General features: G+C 45.0%; 1 protein-coding gene across 1 annotated transcript in view; it reads left to right on the top strand.

Moving 5' to 3' along the window:
* The window catches only part of shisa6 (shisa family member 6), a gene marked incomplete at both ends in the record, with an annotated part of 87181 nt that extends 77281 nt beyond the window's left edge, over positions 1–9900 (top strand). Inside the window, 2 exons of the mRNA XM_083648821.1 lie at positions 2933–3085; positions 9245–9900. Coding sequence (XP_083504947.1) covers positions 2933–3085; positions 9245–9900 — 809 coding nt within the window. The remainder of the gene's footprint in view (positions 1–2932; positions 3086–9244) is intronic.
* Positions 9901–19317: the final 9417 nt, after the last annotated feature.

Here is a 19317-nt window from a genome sequence, read left to right as displayed (position 1 = left end):
CTGAGATTTGTATCTGCACAGCGACGTCACATCATTTTGCCTTTTCAACATGGGATAATAGCTATAACTTTAAAGTGCTAGCCAGGACAGCTGACGGTATTGCTTAGCACGACACTATTAATAGTGTACCAATGTTATAACAAAACAGATATCAAAACTGACCTCTGGTCCTCCGGAATGGACAGCCCGTTTTGCCTATGTCTCCAACCATTTCCTCATCCAAACTCATCTGGTCATTCGCTTTTATAGGTTGTGTGGCAATATATCGTATCGCACAAATGTCAAGCATCGCGATATTTTACATTTGTTTATGACAGATTTTCATGACAGCATTGGTCAGTCTGTCTACTTGACAATTTTGCTGCAACTGGAAACTTTATCTTAGATTTTTTTTTTAAGATGTTGACAAAGCTTTCCTTTGGGGATATAATTAGCAATGGAAAAAAGGTAATAAATCTCAATATATTCCAATATCGCAATACTCAATATATCGCAATACTATTGTATCGTGACTTAAGTATCGTGATAATATCATATCATGGGGCATCTGTTGATTCCCACCCCGAACACAAAAGCAGCGGTTCCACCTCCACATCCACATCTGCCTCCTGCTGCTCTGTGGTCACGTGACTTGTTGCGTACAGCAGCTCTGTCGGGCAAGATAATCTGAATCATATCTCACAGTGTGTGATGTGATGCACCGTCATGTTCTAAACAGCTTTAGTGTCTGGAGTCAGCAGGCGAGTGAAATTATCTGGCTAATAGCCCTGTTAGAGGGTGAAGCCTGTGTGAAATAGAACGATAGTTAAGTATTGTAACTCTAGTTCTACGATCACAGGCGGAGCCCTGTAGCAGCTCCCCTGGGACTGAGTGAATGCTGAATGAGGGCTCGCTCGCCATTTGTAGTGCAAGGCCCCATAGAGAGTGTATAGGCTCATCCTGATTGGCTGAGCAGAAGCATGCAAATTTTCAATGCGTTGAGGCGACTACATGATAAGCTAAGCCAAAAGAGCCCTATTAGAGTGTTCTGCCTGTGATCATAGAACTAGAGTTACAATACTTAACTATCATTTTACAATATATAGCATATATTGAATATAGCATATTCAAAATTGTGTATCTGTATACCGGCCGGGGGTCATGGCAGGAGAGCATTTTTACTTTTTTTTTTTCTGAAGTGCTCTCTCTTAGGTCTATATCTCTGTTTGCTGGAATGCACTTTTTGCAGTCACAATATCTCACACGTTTACGCTCCCTGCCAATCCATGACCTATTGTCCGATCCCTAAATATCTTATACACACACAGTACAAACCACACACACCTTTTCACACAACATGCTGCTCGGTGTAGTGTCCCTGTCCTGCTTGCGGCAGTAGTCGCCCAGCCCTATTTTTATACCCACTCTGCTGCTTACGCCTCCTGACCCGTGACAGGACGTCCCATTGAGGAGCGCGGGCGGGAGTGTGCAGTGAACCACATTGGTGCCACACATACCGCTGACAGCCACGAATGTGAACTGTCATTCAAACGCATTCCAGGAGCGACCGCGTCACTTGAAATGCAGGTTTGAAGAGCTGATTTTGGTAGGTGACAAGATAAAAGAGGCAGCTTCCAAGTCTCCTTTCTCTCCCCCAATGCTCTGTAGAGGCTTTGCAACTGTGTCACAAATCTGGCAGCCATGTCTGGTGCCATCATGGGGGTCCATTAGAGAAGTGGCTGTGAGCAAAATGGCTAAATACAGTATGTGACAACCGCTAGATGCCTCATAAGACTCCAAACTACTGCAGACAAGAGTCACCTCAGTTAAAGGATCATTTATTTTCAACCGGACCTGTTTCCTACTTGCCGCCATCATGACGAATAACGATTGATTGTGTTGAAAATGTCATCACTTACTTCACTGTAGAGCGGTCATATCTGCAGATCGCACACACACACACACACACACGCACACGCACACGCACACGCACACACACACACACACACACACACACACACACACACACACACACACACACACACACACACAGGGCCATCTGTAATCTAACACACAATCAAACATGTCCTGATTAAATAATGAATCCAAAAACTGATTCAAAGCAGTTTTAATCGCTTTTTGAAATCAGCTGTTTGAGATTACCGTTGGCCCTGTGTTCGCGCATGTGCGTGCGCGTGTGTGCGCGCGTGCGCATGCGTGGGGACGGCAGCGGTCCTGGCAACCTGGAGGAATGCTCTGCAGTCAAGTACGTGATGAAATTTCAAAAAGGAAAATAAGGCTCATAATGTCCATCGAGATAAATCTATATTTTTTACTTTTATCCCCACATATGCTTAAACAAAACTTTCCAATGCCACTTACAATACCGTCACATCATCTTTCCAAAAGCTTATGTTCAATGTGCAAACATGTCATCACATGTCACTCGATTCCAGATGTGCAATATTCATAGTGCCACATCCAGAACTTGTGCTTCACGTGATGATAAGCTTTTGATACGATGATATGATCATAAAGCCCATGAATGTTATCACACACTGTTTTATTTGCTAGCTAACAGACAGATCAGACAGCGCAGACATGATCCATGTCCACTCAATTCTAGTGAGAGAGAGACGTTTAGAAAAACAACCATCTGTTCTCAGCCATTGTTGCCCAAAGAGCTGAAGACATCCAATATGGCTGCCGGAGAATGTGTTACATCGCCTTGAAGCCCTCTGTACCCTCCTCAGTGTTTTTTTGTTTTGTTTTTTTAATCTTCAATCTTCCCAGCACTTTGCCCCTTGCCCCTCGCAGTCAGGACTCCAGTGTATGAGCGCCCTCTTCCTGTCTATGGGCTCCCACTTCCTGTCTATGAGCGCCCTCTTCCTGTCTGACTGACTGACTGTGTTCTGATTGCACTGCACCGATTTGTCCCGTGTCCCCTGTATAGAGCGACCGCAGCGGATGACCCCCATCCTGACCTCGGCCACGGAGCCCTACGACCTCTCCCGGTCCTTCCAGAACCTCAGCCACCTGCCGCCCTCCTATGAGCTGGCCAACAAGCCTGACTTAAGTAAATACTCGTCCTCCCTCCACAGATTAAGTAGGTGTTCCTTCACTCGATCGCACCGTCGTCTTTTTGCTTGACCGCCTGCCCCCCACCCCCGCAACCGCCTGCCCCCCCCCCCCCCCCTGCAACCCACCTGCCACCTGGCAATGCACCAAGAGGCGGGAAATGAGATTGCCCTGTAACAGTGACGGATTGCCACATGCGCCATGACCGGTTCTGGCGATGCAGCAGCATCTGAATAGCAATGTCCATTAGAAAGAGACATGCATCACGATCACTCTTTCCAGGTTTTGTCAGATCAACACGCACGAGTCGTCTCGCTCTTTCACCTCTCACTGAAATAAACGTCTCCTTAAAATGCATGACCAGCACACGTCACATGACCACACGTCAGAGCCTCCCACACTCATTTCCCATCATCACCTCCATCTTGGCCCATTGATTGACATCTAATTGCCGTGTAATTTGGCGCCATCTGCAGCCCATGTCATGTTGCTAATGTCTCTTAATGACATATTAAGAGCCATTTCTTCAGCTGAACGGCCCCTATATGCCAACAAGATGGTGCTTTAATATCTCAGCTATGCTATCTGGGTCAGCTCCATTATCCTCATTGTGACATTTTCAGCGCAATGATGATGTGACTGCTACCATTGTCTTCTTCTATACATGTGCATGCTCTGTGGTCTTCAAGCCCATTTGTGATTGGTTTGCATGTGTTTGGCCATTCCTTCCTTCTGAGATGTTCATGCAGCAGCAGAAGGATGGGGGCCTGTTCTATTGCAGCTTTGTTGGTCTTTTTCTGCATCATCAAAGAGTGCAACCATGTCATAAGCAGTGTTTCTTCATACTCAAAACTGTGCTGATTCTTCATCCTGAATGCTCTGTTGGAATATATTGACCAAGGTACGCTCTTCAGTAAATAGATATATTTGGCTTTCCTTGGAGGATGCTCGTATTTTAATGAAGAACTGAAATTGACGTTGACCTCCAGAAGGTCTTGCAAATACGGTTCAACTAGAACCTCGAGGGCACAATATAAAACAAAATATAAAACAAAATATAAAATACTTTAGTTTATTACCTCCCATTTAGATCCATTTTTCATGCATCAGCTTCAATCTGGGATGAACCAATTTCAGAGAGAAGCGTAGAAATTTGAATTAGAGTGATGACGGAGCACCAGAGAGGCGCTCCTGTCGTCTGAGCATAGAAATTCAGAATCAGTGAAATGATCGAAACGGCACATTTTCTCTCACACTGCTTTTACTCGGACTTCACTTTCACACATGCATATTTGAATACGTTAAAGCACATAGAGAATGAACAGGCTGCTAACTCTGCACGTTTTTTCTTCATGCTTGTCAGCCAAATAATTTAAGCGCTACAATAGAAATAACCATGCTTGCTGTTATACTGTATTTGAATGTATCACATTTAGCTGATATTTCTTGACTGTGAATCATATAAAGCAAGGAATCTGTGTGTGCGTGCGTGCATGTGTGTGCGTGCGTGCGCGTGTGCTTGTGTGTGTGTGTGTGTGTGTGTGTGTGTCTGTATGTGTGTGTCTGTATGCGAGTGTCTCCTTCTCGAGAACCGTTCGTCGATCGACTTGGAGGGTGTGTTGCTGGAGACTTGCAGTATCAATTTGGTGCATTTTGTACACACCTGACACGTCCAATCAACTTTGAATCAACAAGTGGGAAAATTTCCTTTAGCCTCAAGAACTTTTTTCTGGATTGTCATCTGCAAAATGATTCCCCTGTGAAAACACTGCCGAACACATCCCATGTATCCTCATCCAGAGTGTTCTTGTGCCTTCAAACTATTACTGGCAGCTACCAAATGAATGCATAGGAGCTGGAATCCTCTGCCTCCACAGCATTATGCTCTGAGATATATCATTTTGATTATGTCTTACGCTGTCATAGCAAGCTTTTAGCATGTGTCTGCCCAGTCGCCACCTCTTTTCAGAGTTGTGACGTGAAACCGTCACTCAGAGATGCTCACAAGCCATTTTTTGCAAGTCCAAGTCAAGTCTCAAGTCTTTGAGCTAGAGTCCAAGTCAAGTCTCAAGTCTTTGAGGGGCAAGTTCAAGTCAAGTCTCAAGTCTTTGAGGGGCAAGTTCAAGTCAAGTCTCAAGTCTTTGAGCTAGAGTCCAAGTCAAGTCTCAAGTCTTTGAGGGGCAAGTTCAAGTCAAGTCTCAAGTCTTTGGTCACAAGTCCAAGTCAAGTCTCAAGTCTCTTATGGATGAGCGTTCTATTATCTGCTGCATGCAATCCGGTCTGCTTAGAACACTGCATAGCTGAAACTAAGGGATTCAAAGCATGTACTGTATTATCCTCACTCCTTTATCTATAAGCATACAGTGTGCAGTTGATTGGATGACATCAGTAGAGATGTCCTTAATGTTAATGCACCAAAAAAATACAAATAAAAAATAAAGATTGTTCACAAGTCCCAAACCTCAAGTCCAAGTCAAGTCTCAAGTCTTTGAAGGACGAGTCTCAAGTCAAGTCTCAAGTCACTGTGTGGGTGACTTAAGTGCGACTCAAGTCCAAGTCCCCATCTCTGCCGTCACTCGCTGTCCTCGAGTCTTTAGAAAAGATTTCACACCGAGAGAATACGTCACTCAACATGTCACTGGTCACTCTTTCATTGAGCGGTTGCGATGAGAAAACGCACAACACTACCATCTCTTTTCAATACATTCAACAATCAACGTTCTTTCATACGTTGGCCTTTTCTCTCCCTTATCAACTCTAGGCTTTGCTCTTATCTTGCAGGAGCCTTGTACACACACAGGAAATCACAGAGACGAATCACAGCGAACTACAAAGAGGCGTTCGATTTGAGACAGGGCCCGCACACGCCGCAGAATGAGTCAAACAAGCAAGCCCTCCCTTTGAATAAATTTCACGTTATGGGTTCGAGCATGGGCGAGGTCTTTGGAAACTAGCCCAAAAGTAATATAATTAGTTGCTTTTTTTAATTAAACCATCTGGAGAGATGACGACTAAATCAAATTGGTATGGCTAATTTGCCATTTTAAATGCATGTACTCCAATGTGTGTGTGCGGAGACTCTTTCATGCTTGCCTGTCCTTCAGCGATGTCTAACAGGCAGAGATGGAGGACGCGTCTCTAAAATAACCTGCTCAGCTCCATGAAGGAGGCAGCAAAGGAGGACGGAGAAATCTTATTTGGCTCCGTCTTCTCCCTCCTTAATCACCCTAAAAGGGATTACAACCCCCCCTCCAGAGCAAACGAGCCCCCTTAACCCCCCCCCCCCCAACCCCCAACGAGAAAAAGCAAAACGATATGACTGCGTCTCCCCCTTTACCTTAACCGCACCTCTTCCAAATCCTCTGTAAAGATCACCTTATAATTGATGTTTCACCAGTTTCACAAGTGTTTGTGCATTATATGATTACAGGCCTTTCTGCTCGCCGCTGCCGAATCGCGATCAATAGCTGACACATAAATATCCTCACTATACTGAAGCTAATCTAAGAGAGTGGAGAGCTGGGCTTTAATTAGCCGACGTTAGCAATTTCCTGTGTTTGTAGTTCCGCCGCACCTTCGGGACCCTTTGGCTTCTTGCAATCACGTTAATTGTAAAGTGCTACATTTGATCCCTCCTGCAGATAAGAGATCAGGTAATAGGCATTTAAATCATTCGAGTCAGTGAAGCATGCATGCAGTCATCATCAAAATGCCCAGTAAACCTTCAACCAGAAATGCTTAGTAGTTTAGCGTAGCTTAGCGTAGTTTAAATAGACGAAGACGTAGTTTAATAGTGGGGTTTGTCTTATTATCATAGGAGCACGTTGCATGTATTCCTGCCACATTACCGTGTGAGTGCATCATCCTCACAAACGTCTCACAGTACAGGGATACTTGAGGTTGACCTATGAATGGAGCTATGGGCCGTGGCTTGTCGATGGTCAAGTCAAGTCAAGTTTATTTGTATAGCCCTAATTCATAAGCATGTCTCAGAGGACTTCACAGAGAATATGTCTAGCTAAATCTAGCTGACACAACAGTAACAATTACTGTAGTACTAATAACATGATTGAACAATCATATGATAGAGAGAGACAGAGAGAAAGGGAGAAAGGGGGATGGAATGTGGGGGAGGAGAGAACAGGGAAAGGGAGGAGGTGGGGAGGGAACAGGTGAGGGAGAGTGGGGGGAATGTGGGGGAGGAGAGAGCAGGAAAAGGGAGGAGGTGGGGAAGGGGAAAAGAGGAGAGAGAGCAGAACAGGTAGAATATACTGTGGCTTGGCGGTATGGTCGTGGTGGTCTGTATGCTTGTAGGCTCTAGTTGAGTTTGGTTGATATTTCCTACCATAATGTCACATGTAGACTAACCCTGAGGGAAAACATGCACATAGTCACAGGCCAAAGTGGGGCCTCCTTCATTAGGGATGCGCCAAGCTGGGGAGAAGAAAGCCCTTATGGAGGGACAATACACTGACCTTCTGTAGCCAGGCATGACATCTCTCCCAGGGAGAGAGGATTGCAAACAGGCATCCAGACAGAAGCAATTCCCATCTTCCCCCTCCACGACCTAGTGAAGCATGGTATGGTTCTAATGCGGCCGTTCGACCTCCGTGTTCCTCAGTAATTAAGTACGGCAGAGGTAACGACCCCTCAGCCCATAACAGTTCATCAGAGTGCTTCCAGGGTGCCATTCCCCTATGTGCCCGCCCTGCCACACAAACAGGTAGACTGCTTTTAAAAGTCCACAGAGAGCAGCTGATGGCCGCCTGCAGTTCTGATGACTTCGCCATTAGAGGCATGTTGGCACACGGTGAAGAGACCCTCCTGCTTTCTGCCAGAAGAAATAAATGAGCAGTTAGTTACCCATTCAGGCAGTGCTAGCGGCGCACTTGTTGAGGATTGCATGGTGCTGATAGTCTCCTTCACACTGAAGGATGCTGATGAGAGTGACTGGCTCCCCATGGAAATCAAGGACAAATCAATTCAGCGATGTGAATAGACCTCTCAAACCGCTGGTGTGTGTTTATAGCCATTATCACGCTGGCCCTTCGACAGCAGCCGGAAGTAGAATAATATGCATAATGCAGTGGTTCTCAAAGTGGGGTCCGGCGCCCCCCCCCCGATGGGGGTCCTTGAGGGGGTTCCAGGGGGTCCCCAGCAAAAAGGGGAAATCATTTATTTTCACTCTAGTTCCATCCATAAGTAACACAATGACAGAATATATGACTATTCTGGTCATGGCTTTCACGACTGTAATAAAGCATCTAAACGCAAAAATCTCATCAGATGGGGGGGACCCTGGGACAAAATCTTATCAAATGGGGGGGTCCACGGTGTAATTAGTGTCAGGTTAGGGGTCCTTGACGGGAAACAGTTTGAGAACCACCAACACCAGGACACTTTATCCTCTTCTCGTTCTGGCCTTACGAGAGGACTCGTTATGGCATAACGAGAGAAGGATCAAAGTGTCCTGGTTTTTGTTAGACTCGGGTCTTGTACTCTGAGAAACCCCAATAAGATGGCCGCGCATTATAATGGGTACATTTCGAGGTCAACAAAAAAGCAGTAGCAGTTCTTACTAGCACTATTCCTGTCGGGATGATCATTTCTCCACCTTGTATCAGAAGTAACCTCCTGCACTGGCAAAGAAAGAGGGAGGAGGGGGAGGGGAGCTGGGGGGGTGAGCTCACAGCCGAAACCTCTTCACACTTTCATCACAGTTGGACAGGAAGATTCTGTTGATTGGTTTATTCATGGAAACAGGGATACAGTTTACCCGGCGGTAAAGGTCAGGTTTTTGCACCAAGGGATACATCCATCATATAGGGCATACAGGGAGAAATCCATGGTGGAAGAGGAAGAGATAACGATTTCTGTACCGACAGCAGCCTCGATAGACCAGAATGCAATGCTGCTACAAGATATGTTGTGTTTTAATGGGCGCAGCTGTGATCATAGTCCCAGTGTTCACGAACTAGCTAGCTATATTTATATGCCCGTGCAACTTCACGTTTGAAAGCAACATGTTCACGCCCCATTTCGGCGGGAGGAGGGGTTGTTGAAACGCATTTTTGGAAACATCACAGATTGACGAGATCCAACAGTATAGCCTAATAGTATGGCTGGGATATTCTGTCCCGCATCCCCATCGTTATCTCTCTCTCTGTCTCCTTGCTGCCCCCCTCAGGTGATAAGGATATGGATGAGTACTACATGAGGAAGCACCAGCAGCATCACCTAACCAGCCACATGGTGAAGCTGAACGCAGATCCCCCTCGGCAGGAGCGGCAGGAGCGGCAGGAGCAGCATCATCATCAGCAGCATCAGCAGCATCAGCAGCAGCGGAAGCGCCCTCGCGTCCAGCGGGCCATGTCCCAGGACCACGTCCTGTCTCCGCCCAGGACGCCGCGCCGCGCCAAATACGGCCTGTCCTCGTACGGCGACATGGCGGCCGCCGCGTACGGGAGCAGCCGCCACCTCTCGGAGGAGCAGCTGCTGTCGGCGGACCGCCTCCACTCCCAGGATCCTCTGCTGTCCCCGGCCATGCGCCGCGACAAGTTCCGGGAGAAGGCCATGGCGCGGGCCATGTCTCACGGCGACATGCTCAATCCCACCACGCCCGTCATGGACCGCCACAAGATGCACAAGATGCACTCTCATCCCAGTGCCTCGAACAACGCCTACAACACGCTGACGGTCAACCACCAGCAAGCGCCCGCCTCCAAGAGGCAGGCGTTTGGCGCCCGACGAACACACACGGTGGACGTGGACAACCTGCAGTACATCCCCGGCGGCCACCACCATAACTACCGCACTGCCAGTAAGAACGAGGTAACTGTTTAACGCCACAGTGGCCGCCCAGAGGATTCCTTTGACGGACCACAGCGAGAGCAGCAGAACCCCCCCCCCCCCCCCCCCCCCCCCCCCCAAATCAGCAAGTTTCCTACGCCGAGGTGTTAGCGCTTCTTTTTAAAGTAACCTCCTACGTTTAAACACTTCCTGCTTTTTAGCACAAGCTTCCTGTGTCATCCTGGGTCAGCGTAACTAGAATCAACACTGGCAAAGACATATGTACTATTCTCTCTTAGAGCAACATAAGGGCTTTGCACGTTGACACATAAGGAAGGCTTCACGTCAAGAGGTTCGACAGCGCAAAGAAGATATTTTTTAAACTGGACATGGGACTGGAAGGGAATTGTATCAACTTTATAAATATATAAATGTACTATATTTACTATTTGTATTTTCAGTCCTTGTTATAGCTTTAGAGATTCTCATTGAACTTGACTGATGTAAGCACTTCAAGTGGTGCCTCTTAAAATTGTCCCATTTCAACAATGAAGTGGATTTGTGGGTTAAAAAGCACAATTAATGAATTCCCTTGGTTTTTGTTTGTTATTTTACTCTTCTTCTTTGATAAATGGCCAGAACATATCAGCTTATTAGTGGAAACTGAGGCTATTTCTGTTGCATAGAGATGATTGTAAATAGGCTATTATTAGCAGCATTAAAAAAAAACAAGAACAGCTGGCTCGTTGGCTTTATTGGTTTTTAGGTTTTTTCCTCCCACCTGGAATCTTTCACAGATTCACAAATAATGATCTTGATCTCTTGATGATCTCTTAGATAAGACAAAGTTCCCAAATTAATACTATTTCCACAAATGTCTGCAAAAAAAATGTGTGGGCGTATTATCTACCGGTACATGGGGATTTTTCTTTGTTTTTCTCTTTTGTAACTTGTGGTATGCTCGTATCGTTGAATGATTGTGTATGGCTACGGTTGAATCAACCTCTTACCACTGTCAATTGGCAGCTTCTGACTGTAGGCACTAAAACCCACAGGTGAAAATGCATTCTAAAGGTTGTTTGAATTAGCTCGATTTCCGTTCACACGTTTCCTTGCTTTTTATCGTTGAGGATGATACCTGTTTGCGAGAATAGCTGCGTCCATCTCTACATATCAGGTACTTAGTATTGTGTATATTTATGGCGTCGGAGCTGAGAGTATAGTCGTAATATGTGGTTATGCTGGTTAACTTGTTGCAGCTGTGTTGATGTAACTAAAACAATCGGTAAAGAGGACATCGTCGTCATAATCACTAGTCAAGCAAAGATGAAAACTGTGAATTGTTTGTCCAGACATTTTCATTAAAGCAATGCCTTATTGTGTGGAATCCCCCATACGCTCTTAATTGAACAATCATGCTTTTGTGTCACATGTCTTGTGTCCCTGCTTCTGTGCAATATTGTGATTATGATTTAACAGCAGAACCAGCAGAAAGATACACAGTAATAGGTGATATGGTACATATACCTCAGAATCTCTCCAGACTAAATTCAGCTGAAGGCAGTGAGCTTGAATTCATCTAAAACTTTCCAAGGAAAAGGGGCAATCACAATCAGTTGAAGGATGCCATTCCTATCAAACTTAGGGAGTGTTGTTGAAATTATTGTATTATTATCTGATTTAAATTTGTTTTAGGCCTGTTGTAGCATAGGCTTTTGTTTCCTTATACAGTATCTTTACTTTCAGCTGTTCAGCCAGATGATGGCGATGGGGACTCCAAAGACAACAACAGTATGAAACATGACAATGTGCTTGTATCGTCAAATAGTGCGGTGAATTAAAACAGTTTCCGGTAAGAAAATCTCGTCTGTATTTCAGTAGATCCAGAAACATCATGGTATCCACTGAACCAGTGCACTGTCCATTCCCAACATTGCAACAATTGTGGGTAGCATTTCTCTTTGTGATAACAGTCTGAGGGTATAACACCAGATTGGAGATTTTTTTTTTCTTATTATTATTATTTTTTTTACAAACAGATCTTATTGTACAGATAAAACCTCAGCAACATTTATGTTGCTTTTCTCAAATATTTGACTTGTAGGCTGTTGTATATAGAGACTTGAATACAATGTCATTTGCAATTGGAAAAAGTCTCATTTCAAAGGCAGAAAAGCAATGTAGCATTTACACACAACACTATGGTTCTGTTTCAATGTTTAGGCTCATGTTGCACGTCCGTGTGTTGTTGTTTTTTTCTTTACCTCAAATGTGTTTTTTATGACGATGGGGATATGGACAGTGTGGGTGTGACAACTGTTGGCCAATGTATCATGAGTGCGCCAGATTTCTTTAAATTGTTTTAACTTGATGTGCTACTTTTTTTTATGTCAGGCCTGCATTAAATGATGTCAAACAGATATTTCTTTTCCAATATTGTGCTATTTGTACATAATAGTGAATAAAACTAGAATGCATTTTTGTGTGTGCTTGCAGGTAATGCAGTACATTTGATAGCCTTTTCTCTTACAATGGGTTTGGTTGGGTGTTGGTGGTGGTGGAGGTGGTGGTGGTTGGGTGGAGGTGGTGGTGATGGGGGGGGGGGGGGGGGGGGGGACGACTGTGTGGCAACCATCATTCCTTCTTGTCCTCAGCTAATCTTCAACATTCACCAACTTCTGGTCCTGCTTTTTTCACTTATCAATGATGATGTCATCCCAAGAGCCTTTTTCTCTATATGTGCAATATTTCCTACACATGCAGTAGCTATGATGTTAGCCACATAATATGTTTTTTAAAGGTTGTGAGGTTAATTTGCTGCCATAAAGCTTTGTTGTCCTTTTTGATGTACTGTATGTCTTTCATAGTCAGTTTCCTTTTTTTATGCAGCTTAATGTGGTATGAATGAAAAAAGGTATCTGTAATTGCACAAACAATGGGAGCCTAATTTAAAGGCTTCGAAACAACAACGTATATGACTGTTCCTTGTGCACTGTTTTTGTTTGTTCGTTTGTTTGTTTGTTTGTTTAAACTATTAAAGCACATCACGTGTGTATTGTATACTTCTATCTGATCGATTCGTAATATTTCCATATTTTGTGAAATAGCCGATATTACAAATAGACCATTGTGTTGGTTAGTTGCTAGGAATTTGAAAATCGATGTGACCCCCCCAAAGTCATCAAATTAGTAGTGTAGTGTCGCAATGATGATGCAGCACTAAGCAGTGCCGCAGAGCTAATACATCAGTTTAGTTTCTAACATCAACTAGTTTGTTAACATGGGAATTTGACTGAACTGATTTTTGGGGCTTCTAGGTGGGTTTCCCCTCACCTGTTACATGTGCATTTTCACTTTGCACATAAAAAAAACTGAGTGGCAAAATTCGAAGGGGGTGGGGCGGGAACAAAAATATCGCAAAAAAGCTTTTACGCTTGAGACAGGTGGAAAAGTTGGTGAATCGATAAAAGGTAAATGCGACGAAATTGCAGTCGAAACAGATGAAGCTAATCGTTAGCCAAACTCCATTCAAAAACCATGCAGATTTACTGGAAGAAAACTGCAGGATAATAGGCTACTCACATCTAGAATTGATGTGATCTAGAATGATTTCTCTTTACCTTACATTCATTCCTAATTTAATCTTAATTCATATAGCACACGGAAACCAACAGACTGCATTTAGTCTGTTGGTTTTCTGCAGGTTCTGCAGGACTCTTTTTAAGGTTATATGAAACTCAACTTAATTCAAATGAGTACATTATGTGTCTGTCTGTTACTTTTTCTTTGCCTAGAAGGCTGAATGTATGAAAGGTCTGTGTAGGTCTGGTCACTGACACCATCAGCAGAGAGAAAGCACTGCTGCTTTTATGACAGGTATTAATACCCACTGTTTCCATCACATCCCGGGCCATCTCAAAGCTCCTTGGCATTCATAGGAGAGTGGGTGGGAAAATGCATTCCTCACAATACAAGGACAAAACCTTCGTAATAGTTACAATAGTGCACAGACAAATGGGCAAGTAGGAAATGGCGATGGTTTGCACTTCCTCCAAGACCTCACCATTTGCATTTAGATGGAAAAGGGAAAGAATGCGGCTGTTTGGACAAGTGTGGCACAAATTGAACAGTAGTGGTCAAATGTTTGGCCATTAAACTGCCTCACGCCATTATCTCACCATTATCTGCACTATTAATTCTACCTAATAGACCCTTCGCACGCTCAATTTCTACGAGACAATGAACCGAGCTTTGCGTGCACAATTCTGTGACATCACCGATGATCGCACAATAATGTCTGTGTGAGTCTCTGAAGGCATGAAATACATCAAATATTTTGTGCGTTTCGATTCTAGACTGATAGATTTATTTTATATATATTTTATTTTCAGTTTTTCAGAACAACATATGAACAAGACAAACAGGCTCAGACACAGAACGGAAAAAACAAAAACAAACAAACAACAAAAAAATAAAAATAAATACACATTTTCAACATTGCTACCAGTCGTGTAAGGTGCTTATATTTTTACGAGAGGTACATTATTGTGCTCATCCGTCTCTCGCAACCTCAACAAGGTAGGCTAGAAACGGGCCCCAAATGGCAAAGAATTTCTTTAGTGAGTCGGTCCTCAGGAACCTAATCCTTTCCATCCGTATAACAGAGGTAATTTCCGTCAGCCACAATTGAAAAAAAGGCAAAGTAGAAGACTTCCATTCTTTCAAGATTAGTTTTTTGGCAACAATTGTCCCTTACGTCAGAGAGTCCAGAGAGAGTTCCGAGCAGCCGAAGATGGCAAGTTCTGCTTCGGGCTGAAGGTATTTTATAAGCCTTCGAGTACCAGTCAAATATCTTAGCCCAGAATCCGGACAGTGAAATGTCAGATAATTCAGTGACTGATAGTGTTTGTATTAGAGACTCGCAGCCTCTGTGTAGAGTCTGTAGACCGATGGCTGACCAATTTGGGGCCCGCGGGCCAAGTTTGGCCCACGGTCCGTTTGGCCCATGGTCCGTTTGTTTTGGCCTGCCATGGATTTGACCAAAAAACAAAAACAGACAATATTACTGTCTTTCAGAGGCTGCGGCAGGCTCATTTGAGCATGATGATACTTACACCATATAAACTAGAAGACCTAAGGAATCCATTACGACCAAACGACCTTGTTGGGAAGGGGGCTAAATAATGGTCCAAAGTTAAGGGAAAACTGCCGTGGCCATTTTCAAAGAGTTCCCTTGACCTCTCACCTCAAGATATCTGAATGAATGTGTTCTATTCACCTTATGGTCAGACGCGGCGGTGGGCCAAATTCTTCCGGGTCGTGTTAACACTTCCGGTGGTCACGGCGCCAAATATGAAAGAACGTCATGAAGAAGAGAGTTGTTTTTGTAGCGGACAGTGCAGGGGGTAAAATAAAGAACGTAGCCTACTACTTTGAGCTCGGTACACAGCAAGCAAGCGAGTATCCACTGTTTCTTGTAAAAAATACCTGGACTCCAACAAAGAAAGCTTCAGATAGTTTCCTCCCCTCCGAGCGCTCGAGCCACTTACTGTACGTCTATAAGACCCGCAGACGTTAACGTAATTCCCTGGAATGCGAGACTTAACGAGCCAGTTACATGGCGTTGCATTCTTAGACATTGCCGTTTGCTTTTATTTGGTATGTTACATACAATTGGCTAAATTATTAGTTAATTCAGAGTTAGATGATATTGGAGCAGCCAGCCATTTTCTTTGTCTTTAGCCGGAAGTCGTCACACACGACCACACAACCGGGTCAAATGGGCGTGGCTACATAAGCTGAATAGGGTTAGGGTTAGACACACAGCTACACACCTTGAGTTGCATTCACTTTCTGTCAGAAAGGTGTCTTGCCCTTTACATAATAATTGTATGCTTTTCTTTTAGCAATTAACTCTAAATCTAACAGTCACACAGTGATTTGTTTTTGATCTACTTTAGATTTAGAATGTAAATGGTCGATAAGATAGAATACATTTTAACATCATGTAATTGCATTGAGGAAGGCCTGTTGGCTGAAACGTCTGTTGTTGCTATCGCCCAGATGACTGATTAAACCTGTGAAAGGACATTTAGTGTGCTGGCTTATTCTCGCTTTTAGACATTGTTTTTGCCTTGCACCGGAGTTTTTAATCAATTCTTTGAGTGTGCTTGCTACTGCTGAGGTTGAACATAATGTAATTTCACATAACATCAACATTTATTTTTGGCGCACGGCCCTCCATCCAGATTAACTTTAGCCCTTCATAGGAAACAATTTGGGCATCTCTGGTCTAGACAATGTTGTCTGTGAGACCATCCTCGTTGACCCCCTCCCCCCCGCCCCTCAGAGTAGCCGCTTGTTTCCCTGTGCTGAATGGTGCAGTGTGGAGCTGGCTGTGGAGAGGATGCTGAATGGTGCGGTGTAGAGCTGGCTGTGGAGAGGATGCTGAATGGTGCGGTGTAGTGCTGGCCGTGGAGAGGATGCTGAATGGTGCGGTGTAGAGCTGGCCGTGGAGAAGATGCTGAATGGTGCGGTGTAGTGCTGGCCGTGGAGAAGATGCTGAATGGTGTGGTGTAGAGCTGGCCGTGGAGAATATGCTGAATGGTGCGGTGTAGAGCTGGCCGTGGAGAAGATGCTGAATGGTGCGGTGTAGTGCTGGCCGTGGAGAGGATGCTGAATGGTGCAGTGTAGAGCTGGCCGTGGAGAGGATGCTGAATGGTGCGGTGTAGTGCTGGCCGAGGAGAAGATGTTGAATGGTGCGGTGTAGTGCTGGCCATGGAGAGGATGCTGAATGGTGCGGTGTAGTGCTGGCCGTGGAGAAGATGCTGAATGGTGCGGTGTAGTGCAGGCCGTGGAGAAGATGCTGAATGGTGCGGTGTAGTGCAGGCCGTGGAGAAGATGCTGAATGCTGCGGTGTAGAGCTGGCCGTGGAGAGGATGCTGAATGGTGCGGTGTAGAGCTGGCTGTGGAGAGGATGCTGAATGGTGCGGTGTAGAGCTGGCTGTGGAGAGGATGCTGAATGGTGCGGTGTAGTGCTGGCCGAGGAGAAGATGTTGAATGGTGCGGTGTAGTGCTGGCCGTGCAGAGGATGCTGAATGGTGCGGTGTAGTGCTGGCCGAGGAGAAGATGTTGAATGGTGCGGTGTAGAGCTGGCCGTGGAGAAGATGCTGAATGGTGCGGTGTAGTGCTGGCCGTGGAGAGGATGCTGAATGGTGCGGTGTAGTGCTGGCCGAGGAGAAGATGTTGAATGGTGCGGTGTAGAGCTGGCCGTGCAGAGGATGCTGAATGGTGCTGTGTAGTGCTGGCTGTGGAGAGGATGCTGGATGGTGCGGTGTAGAGCTGGCCGTGGAGAAGATGCTGAATGGTGCGGTGTAGAGCTGGCCGTGGAGAGGATGCTGAATGGTGCGGTGTAGTGCTGGCTGTGGAGAGGATGCTGAATGGTGCGGTGTAGTGCTGGCCGTGGAGAAGATGCTGAATGGTGCGGTGTAGTGCTGGCTGTGGAGAGGATGCTGAATGGTGCGGTGTAGTGCTGGCCGTGGAGAAGATGCTGAATGGTGCGGTGTAGTGCTGGCCATGGAGAGGATGCTGAATGGTGCGGTGTAGAGCTGGCCGTGGAGAAGATGCTGAATGGTGCGGTGTAGAGCTGGCCGTGGAGAAGATGCTGAATGGTGCGGTGTAGTGCTGGCCGTGGAGAAGATGCTGAATGGTGCGGTGTAGTGCAGGCCGTGGAGAAGATGCTGAATGGTGCGGTGTAGTGCAGGCCGTGGAGAAGATGCTGAATGCTGCGGTGTAGAGCTGGCCGTGGAGAGGATGCGCCCTGGCCCCTGGGCACTAGGCATGGGTTGATTTCGGGTTTTACCGGTTCGGTTCGGTGTACGAGCCCACTGGATGTGATCAAACTCATGCCAACCCATGCACTTAGTGCGCCTAGCGTGCCTTTGCCCTTCGTTAGGATAAGCATTCCAATGGTTTGTATTATTTGCATTGTGCATAGTGTCACTCAGCAGTTTTCAGTGTTTCCCACAGAATGACAGTGACTGTATTTATTGCTACTCACCTTGCTGTACCCTACGGCCCCCTTCGCCTCCCCCACACGTACAGTGTGCACGCACACACAGACACGCACGCACGCATGCACATCGAGGTCTCACACACAACGGCTGGGCCCTGTTTAAATTCAGCTGATGCAGCTTGTGTTATTAAACAATACTGTATGTAACCCACTCCATACACGTCGCTCTAGGTTCTGGAGAGCTAAGAGTGCAATGACTACAAGTGAATTCAATTAACCGCATTTATTTTGCATAATTAAATTTGAACAGGTACATTGATATGAAAAATAACAAACTGGGCCTTCTAAGAAAATAAAAATGTCCTTATTGTCGGGCAGTGTAGTCAGAGTCTATTCAGTTTCAATTCACATCAGGTGATCAGCCTGTCTGTCAGAGTCCGATCGGTTTGAGTGCACTTTTCTCTAACGTGTGTTTGAACTGGGACCAATCCAGGTGACCAATCCAATCCAGGCACAATCCTACCACAAGGCAGATAGTTCATCCGCTGTTTCGTGGGAATGTAGATCCGGAATCCTGGGAATCAAGCTGGGTGGCTCGCCATCTACTGGAATCACTGGGATCTTCTTCACTCTTACACTTCGTCTCTCAATATAAGACCTGACCTGCATTTAGAAACAGGCTCATAGTCTCAGTTTCCTTCCTTATATCTCATCTTATATTTCTCTTCTGTTGTACAACATCCTACCAGATCATAACTGTATGCAAAATAAAATACTTTACATTGAAATGTATTTGTTACTCTCTAGTAGTTCAAAATCCAAATTCTCAAATTATATAATTATTTTGTTCTAACCAAATGCGGACAATACAAATATCAAACATGAAAATAGCATTAACTGTTTCAGTTTAGGCAACATTTGGATAATCAATAAACATACTAGACAGACATACCCTTTTAATGAAAGGAAAATGTATTCTTCTGTGTAAAACACAGTACCTGTTTCACCAATTGAGTAAACAACAATTTGGACTAATGTTCTTAGCCAGGCCCGTAGCCAGGGTTTGAGAAATACCAAGGTCATTTTAGCGCAGCATGGGGGGCCCAGGGGGGGCTTAATTTTGTCCATTTTAAAGTAAAATGCTTCAATCTGGTGCACTTTGAGAGCAAAATGAAGAGGCTAGATCTATAAAGAACTACATACATCATGTTAGATTAATATCCTCTTTACTGTGCTGTTGCCTTAAAATGATACAAAAAATAAATGTCTCCCCATATGATATAATTTATATTCTGCATACAGGTCACATGGCAGAATACTGCTCAATTAAATACAATGGCCCATCTACACAAACATCACTTACAGGGGAGTTACTTACCCATTCACTTCAATAGAACTGTCCCCAAAGTCTAGCCCCAATCTAGCCTCAATGCAAAATCTGAATGTTGTGAGTTATC

This window comes from Poromitra crassiceps, assembly GCF_964638095.1.
Source record: "Poromitra crassiceps genome assembly, chromosome: 13".
NCBI lineage: Eukaryota > Metazoa > Chordata > Actinopteri > Beryciformes > Melamphaidae > Poromitra > Poromitra crassiceps.
The sequence above is the reverse complement of the archived record's forward strand: the minus strand, read 5'-3'. Positions and strand labels throughout refer to the sequence as shown.